This window comes from Sciurus vulgaris (assembly GCF_902686455.1).
Source record: "Sciurus vulgaris genome assembly, chromosome: 12".
In the NCBI taxonomy this organism is placed as follows: domain Eukaryota; kingdom Metazoa; phylum Chordata; class Mammalia; order Rodentia; family Sciuridae; genus Sciurus; species Sciurus vulgaris.
The window spans coordinates 30,519,835-30,532,052 of record NC_136473.1 but is presented as its reverse complement, the minus strand read 5'-3'; the positions used below and the strand labels follow the sequence as shown (position 1 = coordinate 30,532,052).

General features: G+C 38.4%; 1 protein-coding gene and 1 pseudogene across 3 annotated transcripts in view; both read right to left on the bottom strand.

Moving 5' to 3' along the window:
* ITGA8 (integrin subunit alpha 8) overlaps nt 1–12,218 on the bottom strand; it is a 232,611-nt gene that overhangs the window by 75,300 nt on the left and 145,093 nt on the right. For both annotated transcript variants that reach the window (XM_079108168.1, XM_079108169.1), the window contains exons 14-15: nt 4,682–4,727; nt 2,275–2,382 (exon numbers count right to left, since the gene is read on the bottom strand). In XM_079108168.1, coding sequence (XP_078964294.1) covers nt 2,275–2,382; nt 4,682–4,727 — 154 coding nt within the window. The remainder of the gene's footprint in view (nt 1–2,274; nt 2,383–4,681; nt 4,728–12,218) is intronic.
* LOC306642423 (mitochondrial assembly of ribosomal large subunit protein 1-like) lies at nt 4,750–11,001 on the bottom strand (annotated as a pseudogene). The gene has a single exon. The product of its transcript is annotated as a mitochondrial assembly of ribosomal large subunit protein 1-like (transcript).

Below are 12,218 nucleotides of genomic sequence, written 5' to 3'. Positions count from 1 at the left end.
TAATAGGAGAGAGGGCAGCTTGCTGGTCAAATGAGGGAAACTTGAGTTCAGACCTTGACTCTCCCTTCCCTAACACATGACTCTGAGCAAGGCCTGTGTCTGAAGGAAGGTAAAGCCGTTTTCTGTTTCTTTAAGGATGTTTGGGAACTGACCAATTAATGAGCACAAAGCCTACAAAGGTGTAATTTTGATAAATGACAACCTCCATGTTGGTATCAGTGCTTGGGGTGAAATCCTGTTGCCAGATCAAACACATTGAGTTACATTTGAATGTCAACAAACAATGAAATAAATGTTGGTATAAATATGACCCAAATGTTGTAAGGGACTTACTTATGCCAAAAAAGTTTTCATTGTTGTATCAGAAATTCAAATTTCACTTGGTGTCCTGCTTTTTTTCTCCCCACGCCCCCTAAATCTGGCAACCCTACCTATAAGGGGAGATTTCAGAAATCTCCGAGAGTATAGCAGTTGTGCTAACAGTGGGTGGCAGTTGAGAAATGAAACACAGCAGGAAATTTCAACTTCCCAAAGAAAAATTACAAATCAAGCAAGAAGAAGAGATGATAAATACAGAAAAAAAAGGAAGAAAGAAAAGAAAATGCCTTTCAGTAAATGCATGCAATAGAATTAGATAAATAATTTTTAAAGGAATATAATATAATTTGTTCCACATAAAAATTGCATCTCATCTTAATAGAATCATTTGATGCAATAGGAAAATTGCTCATTAAAAGAGGACATTTTCTGGTTAAAAAATAATATGCTTTCTGTAAAACCAAACAGGTCCCATAATCATGTTTAAAACTACTTAAATCTTATGGAAACTATCCACAAAACTAAAAATCCTTAGGAAAAAAATTATCTAGTTCAAAACCACCACCACACTCTATATCAGTGTACCATCCATGCTGAAAGAATTCCTTCTAGAAATCCAAGGAGTTAAAAAGACACAAAGGGAAGACTACAGGGGGATATTAAAGTTTTAATACTCACGCTCAAGTAGCACTCACAGTTCATTTAATGTTCATTTTATCATACCAGGCTAAGAAAAATGCTGGCTCTTTCACATATTTTCTCAGATCAGGTTTTCATTATACTATTTTATGGTTTAAACCATTTAAAACTGCGCTCAGGGCATTTCCCAACTACTTTCAAAAGCAGTTAAGGAAGAGGGCACGCCTCCCTGCAATGAGAACTCCCAGCAGCAGGATGTTTTTAGAAGAATTCTTCAGGGTCCTCTGTACTCCCCGCCCTCCACCTCAAGTGTTGAGTCTGGTATGAACTCCTGTTGAAAGGCCATCAGCAACACACTCACATGGGCTAGAAATAACCTCTTTGGGTCACGATTGGCTTGTTCTACATTATGACATTCTGAGAAAGTGAACGTACTGTACCGACCACATCGCCTGGAAAATGAGGGCAAATCTCAAACACCTCAGGGATTTATTGATTTTCTAGAAGATAAGCCCAGTCAGCGTAATCCCTTGTAATGACCTCTGACCCTTGAGACCTACTCTTGAAATACAAGGTGGCATTTTCTTGGGCTTTGATATAATCTGGTTTCATTTTGTCTTCCTTTCAGGTGACTGGCACAATTCCCAAGGGACACTTTGAAAAGCTGGATAAGCAATATTCTCCTGTGATCCAGGCTAAGGGGCCATGAATCTACCAGTCTTCCTGATGATGAGATTGTGACCACAAAAATAAATCTCTATTTTTGTAATGTTTACCTTCTGTCTAGTTGTACATGCTCTGTTACAAAATTGACATCTGTTTTCAGCACAGGAAACTGAGTGATTTAACCCAACCTAGACTATTAAAAAAGTGCATGTGTGTGTGGGGGGGACTGCTTAGTAAATATCTGAAAAGTGGTATCTATATGCATATGCAAATGCAAGAGGGGGTATTTTGTTTTATTTTTAGTTTGATTAACAATTTAGTATGCCAAAGAGATCTCCAAGGTCTGTTTCATTGGGCGTTTTCCCAAAGGTTTTGATGCTTTTCATTTCAGAGCTTGAAGATCAGAGAACTAGCCAAAGGTTAGCATCATGCCATAGTTGCATATGAAAGACTACTTCCTTGCTGCTCAAACTTGGTCCAAAGACAAGCAGCATCAGTACCCTCTTGAAGTTTTTTTCCTACATATGCAAAGCTTCAGGCCCTATCTCAGACTTACAACACTGAAATTTTGCATTTTTTTTTTTTTTTTTTTTTTTTACAAGATACCAAGGTAATCTGAATCCACATTTGAGAAGCACTGGGTGAACTCACCAGGCCACAGGTGTCAAAGATTCTGGAATCTGGCAAGTTTTATTGTCAATATTAATAATCATTGGGTGCAGCAGAAGCTGGGCATCCACAGTCACAACTGGTCTGGCTCTGCAGGGAGAAAACACAGGGGCTGAATGGACCCTACCAGCGATAGGCAGAAGCTCACTTCCTGAAAGACAGAACTCTATTTTCAAAGGCCACAGCCAACATTCCCAGCCTTGTGCCAAGAATTCTGCTGTCTGCATGAAAAAGTGGGTAACCCACTCAACTAGCTACCTCTAAACACATCTGATAACACATGAATTCAAATAAGGGATGCTGTGGGCCTATCAAGTACAGCTTCTTTCTTTATGAAATGAACTCACAATATTGTGACAACATTGGTGTAAAATACTGCTATACAATTTGGTAGAATATTTATATCCATATTTGAGGAAATACATCATCTTACAGTCACTCATAGTAAGTTCTGAAATTTTACAAATGTTGGCTCAATGACAATGTTTTACCTCAACTGGCAATGTTCTATCTGAGCTTTGCAGATTTAGCTAAATGCACGAGGGTGGGTTTATGGAATACTTCCATACTTAACCCAGAGTGATGGTCCTTAATCCTGACTGCCCAATATAATCACTCAGGGAGTTTTGAAACAAATACAATGCTCTGGCCCATCTGAAGGGGAGCTTCTGGGGCAAGGACCACATTGGAAGGTGATTCTAATATGCAACAAAGTTTAAGAGAGGAACTGATGGAGTTAGCACCGTTCTGGTCATCCAGGTGAGGATAAAAAGACAAGAGAGTAAATCACCATGGAAGAGAGTAGAGCAATTTTTAAAGTTTACAAGACACGATGTCTGGGAGTCAAAGCCACCAGATTTCAGGATGCCATGACGCCATATTGGGTAAGTCTTCTTTGAAGATGGAAGGGAGGGCTATGACTTGAGGGCAGAAAGTTGCTTAGGACACTGTTTCAAACAATTCATCATTACCATAGGGGACCCACTGAGACTTTTCCTAAATTGCTTTATGCTGTATAGCTGTACTTTATTATTTTACTTTCCATATTGTGTTAATTCCAGTCCTTGGAAAAGCAGATGATAAAATGGAATTAGACATGCAAGAAATCTATTGTGGCAAACATCTATGAGAAGAGAGGGGAATGAAGGGAGGAGGTTTGGAGTTTTGATACCTGAAAGGATGAAGGGAAGGAGAGAAGGTGGAATAAGAAAGTTCTGGTGTGGGTGATGGGGTGTCCTTGGATCAGAGTTGCCTGAGAGAGGAGTTGCATGTCTTGCAGGAATAGGCTTCTATTTATGTCCTTGTTGTGTTCAGTAGTTGGCTGGGAGCTGCTCATGGGAAACAGGACATTGACACAAGGGCAGTGGCAGACACAGAATACAGCAGTTGGGGCCATGGGTCAACTTCTCTCCAACAGTTCCAAGTGGCACACCTTCATGGCCACTACAAACCCCAAGCCCCATACTTCAGAGACTTTGGGAGTTCCAACTGCCTGATTCTCTAGAACCTGAAGTGGGAAGTCATTGGTATAAATCAGCCCTCAATTGAATTTGTATGGGACTGATGAGGAAGAAAATCCATCTGCAGCAGGAAACCTAACCTTAGACTCTCTGGGAGCTGACTGTATTAGCACTGCAGACCTAGGGACAGTTACGTATGCTCTCTGGCTTTTGTCTTAATATCCTGACCTAGTTTCTTAAATTCCTATAAAATATTTTAAAGGAAAGTACAAAATTTTTGAGCATCAACTATCTAACCAGTTACTGTTCTGGGTACTTCATGTGCAGATTCTCACTGAATTCTTTTTAACAAAGGTTAGCTTATAAAGTAAGCATTGCTATTCCCATTTTGCAGATGAAAAATCTAAGGTTTAGAAAGTTATAGGCATTTTCGCAAGCTTACAAATTAGTGAGTGTGTGGAATGGCTTGGCTTGAATTCCATGCCTGTTGCATTTCAACTACTGATCAGCACTTACGTTTGAAGGCTACCAGTTCATGGTATATTCTATTCCTTAACTTAGTGTCCACACTCCATTATAGCATCCAGAGTAAAGAGGAAATTCCCCACTCCAAACTCATTTAGAACTACTCATTTAAATGATTTCCGAAATTCAAACACAATAACATTTAAAAAGTGGCTCATTTTATTATTTGCTGAGTTTCAAATTTTATTTAGTGTTACACTGGTAGGGGCTGGAAGTTTGGCCATCAGGTATGAAAATAAAAATACAGAGGGATGAAAGGCTAAACATGGAGGGCTGAAATAACTCCAGATTTTAAAAAGAGCATAAGTATTTTCCAGAATAGTTAAAATAGGTTTATAATGCAAAACTATCAACATAAAGAAAATGTACCTAAACCTAGAATTTGCATACCATCAACCACGTACCTGTAAACAGCTACTTTTCCTGTTCCAAACGCACCCACAAGTAAATCTAAAAAACATAAAAGCAAAAAATATATGCACAGTTTATTGAAACAATCCACAGGTTGAACATTCCTGATGCAAAAATCCAAAATTCAAATTGCTCCAAACACCAAGACTTTTGGAGCGCTGACATGGCACACAAGTGGAAAATGCCACACTATGACACTGTTTCAGGCACAAAATGATTACAAATATTGTATAAAGTTACCTTCAGTTTACTCGTATAAGATGTATATAAAATGTAAGTGAATTCCATGTTTAGACTTGGGTCCCATCCCCAAGATATCTCATTATGTATATGCAAATATTCCAACACCTCCCCATGCTGGGGATCCTAAACACTTCTGATCAGGGTTACTCACCCTGTACTAAGCTCAGAACCATAAGTAGCACATGAACATCCGGAGGTGCTGATTGCAGAGTAAGAGCCATTGAAGAAGAATAACAAATCAAACCTTTCTTAAGACATTTTGGAAAGGATATTGGAGTGCAGGATAAGCAACTAGATATGACAGGAGAGTTAACTGATCTCAAATCCTTCAGCACTCAGGGATGCCAACTTTCTAGAAGTGCTTAAGAAATTCAACATAACGTCATTTTTCCTATCCTCGAGACTCAAGGCACACATTCCAAGGAGAGGAAAAGGGACAAAACAGTGTGCAGCGTCTACTAGGTCCCAGACTCATTATGCATAGTGTCTTATTATACCCTTACCAGCCACAATCCAGGATGATTACCTCTGGAGGGGGACATCTAATTGTCATTCTGACACACCCATTTGCTGTTTAAAGACAATGTCTATGGCGAGTATGCTTTTGGCAAAGCAAAGCAATCAGTAGTCAGTGAAATAAGTGACATATATCCTAATGATCTTAAATCACAAAGCAATAATAATAAATAGCCCATATTGATTGAACACTTATTTGTCACCAAAAATTCTTGATTCCTAACAAGAAGTCAGGAAGTCTCTATCATTAGTACAGAAGTGCAGATGAGTAAACTGAGGCTTAAGAAGGCTATGCCATAAATCTACTAAAGTTCAACAACCAGATCAGAGGTGAAACTGGGTTACAGTAATAGATGATTCTGGAGTATTTGGAGGAGTAGTACTAACAGTTGTCTCAGGGCGCCTTAATGATTGGTTAGTATATAGGTGAAACCGCCTGTTTTCTCAACCTAATTTACAAAGTTCATTCTTGGTGGAAGCAATCCAACACAAATAGGAATGACAATAGCTAAATCTACAGAGTAAAATTCAGATGTAACAAAACTGGATTTTGTAGAAATGAGGGCCAACCAGAAGAAAACAGTTGATATTATAATTGGTTCGATTTAATAATAAAGCAGAAATGAAAATAGAAAAAAAAATCAAAACCCCCAAAAAACCAAAAAGGAGGGAAAGGGACCTGAGTTTGTTGCTCGAGCAGGGCAGAATGATTTACAGCCACCTCAGCACCCACCTTTCCCAACAGCAAGCACCTGATTCTCCTCCTGAGGGCTCAGTGCCTGTGGGAATGGTCTTTGGCCACTTATCAAAATGAAAAGTAGTACAACTTCCTGTCCCTCAAGTGGGGTCTTTCAGACATGTTTGTCCCTGTCTGATTTTCCCACCCAGGTGGAGCTCCAGTTGTCCATAGTGACAGCTACTGTGATTAAAAAAAAAAAAAAAAAGTCCCGTGTGTTTCTTCCTTACTCCCTTGCCAGTATTTCTGGAGATCATTTCTCAAACCAACCACTTGTTTTCTAATCCTTGTGTTAATATCTGCTCTGGGACAATTCAACCTAAGACACAAAAATTCTAGTTAAATTTTTTTTTTTAAAGTGGACTCAAACATCTTTAAGATCAAAACCACAGTAAGATGTCTTATAGATAACACAATCAGAATACAGCAATAGGCTCAGAATTTTGATGTCTAATCTCTGCATTTAAAAAGATACCTATGCTAATGCTCAGATAAGTCAAACAGATGTCATCTAAAGAGCTCAGTATTCGTGAAATTAAAGAAAACATTAAGCAAATGGTCAAGTATGGCTCATGGAATAAAACTCTGTTTAAGGACTTCAATCTTTGAGGCAGATACCAAAGTTACTAAGTCTACCAATATTTAAAATTACAATGATAAAGTATATCAGAATTTCAACTTTTTCAATGATTTTCTCATGCATTTTTGTTACATTTGCCTCTTTTAGCATATCAATGCATTATTCTATGTCACCGGTAAAGGAGCTACTGATTTTCAGACCCATGAACTCAGTCCATCCTGTGAAATCACAGATTCCCATATTTAGACAAGTGGAACACAAGAGGCCCTGGCCTAAATCCATATGTGTTGACCTGACACCAGACAGGAGTGCTCCATTATGAAAACTGATTCAAGAGGAACTACAAGCTGTGCTCTTGACTCTGAGTAAGATGGTTATTTATACACTAAGAGTAGAACTTGCATAAAAACAGGAGAAATTTATGAATGGACTCCCTGGATAGCAAAGAAAATAAGATCATAAACCATTGTAGAGCAGGAATCTTTAGGATTGCATGTCCCCAATACTTCATAGAATGGTATGGGTTGAAATAAATGAAGAAAGAAATCCTCTTTGCATCCACATTATTAGGTACCTTGTCAGATACAGAGTAGAGAGACCTTGTAAATGCCTGCTGAGTAGGGGAGTAAGTAGTAATGGGATAATACACAAAAGATAAGAGGGATGAAAAAAATGAGACCGTTATTCAGATGTGTTTAACTGTAAAGCACTTTTAAATTCTGCTAGACTCTTGCATATGTACTTCAAGGTATTGAGAGAAACGTGTGTACACACACACACACACACACACACACACACACACACACGTACACGTACATACCCTAGATTCTAGAAAGTAATAGAGAGGATTTATCACAACCAGATTGGAATTAGAGGTGAGCATTTGAGATACTTCCTGATGGTTCTGAAAAGAACTTTTCCTTTAGGAACTTTAATTCCTATGCCTTAGGGTGGGAATTTTCCGACTCTGGAAAAAGAAAATAACTGGCAAAATAGGCCACAATTTTCTTCATAAGAATGTGACCATGGTTCTTTAGAGGCCAAGAAAACAGTTATCTACCACAAAAGTATGTTTGTCTTTTGAGACACCACCTTGGTATTGTGCCTGCTGGAAAAGGTCAGAGAATTTATACTCAGGATCTTAAATTGGTCAGATCTCTCTAGAGGAGAAGAATTGATTTGCTGGTTTGTGTTTCTAACCAATTTGTATTTCCAAAAAATGTGATTGGTTTTAATAAGCACTATGTAGTAGTTCTCTCTCTCTCTCTCTCTCTCTCTCTCTCTATATATATATATATATATATATATATATATTCCATATATATTGCATATATGTAGCATGTTTATGTGCATATACTTTAATATATGCTATAGACATGTATACATGTACAATTATGTTTGTATGTATATATTTGTGTGTATACATATATACATGTAGAAACACTTTGAAAATTCTTGCTTAATTCTGTGCTTAAGAATTTAAATGATAATCTAGAGACAAAATAATTTTCGTACTAATCTTTGAATTCATATCTCTGTGAACCGTCTTCCTCTCTTTGAGATAACATAGGTCTCACAACGTTATCTAATGTTTACTTGTCTTTCTTACAGAAATGTCTTAAAGGCAGATCTAAAAACAAAATAAACACTTTGCCCTCTCTCTACACAGACACTATTTTTTCCGCCCCCCTGGAAGAAATAACTGGCAACTATAATTGGTTCTTTCCACTCAATCAAAAAATGTTCTCAAAGTGCTCAAGGCCTTTCTTGTTGCCTCACATTGCCTGAGAAACAGAGTTTATTTTCCTTTTGGCTTTTGATGGAATAACTGAGTACTTTTAAGGAAACAAAGGGCTGTTAGCATAAACACAGGATCAGATGGCAAGAGAAAATCACCCTAAAAATGTGAGGTCATAGGAGATGTATTACACCTTTGTTTTGTATTTCATTCTCCAAAACTGTTATTCTTAAGTGAGAAAGAAGAACCAAGTCTTTAAAGTAGTGCTTGGATTGTCGAATCTGATTTCACTAACAGTGAAGAAAATCTTAGCATTGGAAGAAGTGCTATTTGAAAACATGAGCTCTGTTTTGAATGTGTCTTTGAGGTTTGGGTCAGGTGCACAGGGTAAGGGTACAGGGAGATGAAGAGAGGAGATTTCTTAGGAGAAGCAGCACACAGAACAGGCAGACAGGAGGAAGAGAGGGGCCAGTATTAAAGAAGCACCCAGAGTCATTTCATGGGAGAAGTCTCTGTGACCTCTCCAGCACCTACATTCCATAAGCCATCAGCCTTTCCCACCTATCACCTCCCCATGACCATCTTCTCATCTTTCACTCTTCTGTCTTGTTGATGGAGATTGAAGATTATTGCTACAAATGCCATCAGATATCTCCTTTTTTTCATTTTGGGATTAAAAACATTTATTAGCTGGGCATAGTGGTGCACACCTATAATCCCAGCAGCTCAGGAGGCTGAAGCAGGAGGATAGCAGGTTCAAAGCCAACCTCAGCAATTAATTTAGCAAGGCTGTGAGCAATCTAGTGAGTCCCTGTCTCAAAAGATAAAAAGGACTAGGGACCTGGCTAAGTGGTTAAGCACCCCTGGGTTCAATCCCTGGTACAAAAATATATTTACTATTTTAGAATACTTCTCCAATTGCTATAAAGAACTTCCAAGTAAATGAGAAACACAGGAACATAAAAACACTAATTGTATAAAATGATTACAATTACTCAAAAGGAAAGACCTCCTTAAATATCACCAAAAACATAGTAATCATAAAGGAATTTATAAAGTTTTAACTTCTTCAGAAAACATAAAAGTTAAGTAAAGTTAAAAGAAAAGTGACAGAGGCAGGGAAATGTTTACAAAGTGTATGCTCCATCAAATGCTAGTTAATAATCTTTTAGTGCTTAGTAGAGTGTCTGGCACTTAGTAAAAAATAAATGTTAATTATCATTATGATGCCAAATTCATAACAAACTCCTAAAAATTAATAAAACTATAAACATTCTAATAAAAAGATTATAAACAGGCAATTCACGTAAAAATAGTTATGATCAAAAGATATTCGACCTCACTGGTCATCAAAGGAATACAAAAGAAAGGTCAATGAAATATCATTTTCAGTCTTTCAAATGGAAATGATGAAAAGATTAGAACTAGGCAGTGTTGGCAGAGAGCAGAGGACAAAAAACTTACATGCTCTATTTTTTTTTTTTTTTTTTAATGACTAAAGCAATTCATCTAAGTTTATTCACACTTGAACGCTACTGGAGTCAGGAATGAAATGTCATCTTCTAGTCCAAGAATGAAGTCTTCAGGAGATGTTTCAGGTGCTATCTGAGCTAACTGGTCATCATAACATAGGGTCCATAATTTCTGTAATTCATAGGTTTCTCTGGTTTCGGGAAGCATCGAATGAATCACCACGCAAAATCCACACAAAGCCAGTCATCGGTACCCTTTCCTTCCGTCTTAACATAAAGTTCACTTGTACCGTTTCAGGTGTTTGTACATATTCACAATATAGTAAGCCAAGGCATGAAAGTGTCAGGTGGAAGTTCCATTACCAATCACAAAGTAATCTGTATATCTCATTTCTGGAGGAATCTTGATCATACAAAAGTCTCTTGCATTTTCTTGCCTCAGAAGTGAAACCAGCATATGGATGTCAAACTTGGGACCAGTGTGATCTGCGACACCTGGCTCTGGGATCCCTCTCCCAGTGTCCGCTCCTCTAACTGAGGTCCACTGTGCAGGCTACGCACAAGGCCTGGGGTCAGGCTGGCCCTGCAGAGTGCTGGTCCCACGGGAAGCCACCACATGGCCAGGGCCAGCAGCTGCAGCCGGTGTCCTGCAATCGCAGAGGGTGATGCACACAGGGAGGGTGATGCCACCAGAGCAGCCCAAGGTACTGCATCACACAAAACCCGCTTGTTCTGTTTGTGGGAGAATAAGCTGGTATAATTTTCTTGGAAGGGAGTTTGTTGATAGGTGTGACAATGCATAGAATTTGCACTTCTTGGCATTTATCCTGAGATATATTGCACAATTGCACAGGAAATGTCAAAGAAAAAGCTTACATTCTAATCATTTAAAATGTAATTAGAGTAATCCTCCCTTATGAGCAGTTTCATTTTCTGTAGTTTGTTACTTGCAGTCAACTGTGGTCTGAAAATATTGAACAAATATTTATATATCCATTTAATATACATATGGATATATAAAACTGTAGTGATATATTTATGAATTTATAAATCCATACATGGAAAATTCCAGAAATTAAAATATGTGTGTTTTAAATTGTGCGCCCTTCTGAGTAGCATGAGGAAATCTTGTACCAGAGGATCCATCCTGCCCTGGATCATTTCTGTGTCCAGAGTATCCACACTGTATATGCTATCTGTTCATCAGTCACTCAGTAGCCATCTTGGTTATCAGATTGACTATCACAGTGTCACAATGCTTGTGGTCAAATAACCCTTACAGAGTAGCCTGACACTAAATCACAAGGCCTGTGTCATCTATCATCACCTCATCATGTAAGCTTTGTACCATATCCCACCACCACAAGAAGAGTGATTCCAGTGCAGTAAGATGTTTAGAGGGGGAGACCACGTTTACATAACTTTTATGATAGTATATTGTTACAATTGTTATGTTTTACTAGTTATTGTTATTAATCACTTACTGTGCCTAATTTATAAGTTAAACTTTATCACAATTATGCATAAGTGAAAAAAAAAACCCAGAATATACAAGGTAAAATCATAGGCAACTTCAGGAATCCACCAAGGGTTTTGTAATGTATCCCCCATGGTCAAAAGGGAACTACTTTAACTCCTTTGTTGCAACAATCTCATGGGGAAGGTACTTTTAGTATGCCCACTTTATGGGTGTAAAATAATGATGATAATGAGGAAGGGGAGTGACAGACAGGCGGGACCCAGTTTGAAGACTGGACAGTCTGGGCTGAGCCATACTCCTACCTGCTTACCATGGTGCCTCCTAGCAGCATATTACAGGCTTTTTTTTCTCTCCTTAAGGTTTTTTTAAAATTGCAATATATTTCGCCATAGTAAATTTCATTCTTTTTAATAAATAGACTGAGAGCTTTCATAACAGCATTCAGTCATGTAACTAATACCACAGCTAAAATATACCACAGTCAATCCATCATCCCAGAATGTCCCCAAGCAACTTTGCAGTCCAACCTGCCGTGACGCCTATTGCCTGGCATCCACCAATCTGTTCCAGAATGACACATGTAGTATGCAGCCTTTCAGATCTGGCTTCCTCCACTCACCTTGGTGTGTCTGAGATTCACTCATGATGTTGTGCGTGTCTGGAATTCACTCCACTAGTTGCGGAGTGGTGTCCCACTGCGTGTGGCCCTGGATGATCCACAATTTGATTGTCCATTCTGTCCAAGGGACCCCTGAGTTATTTCTG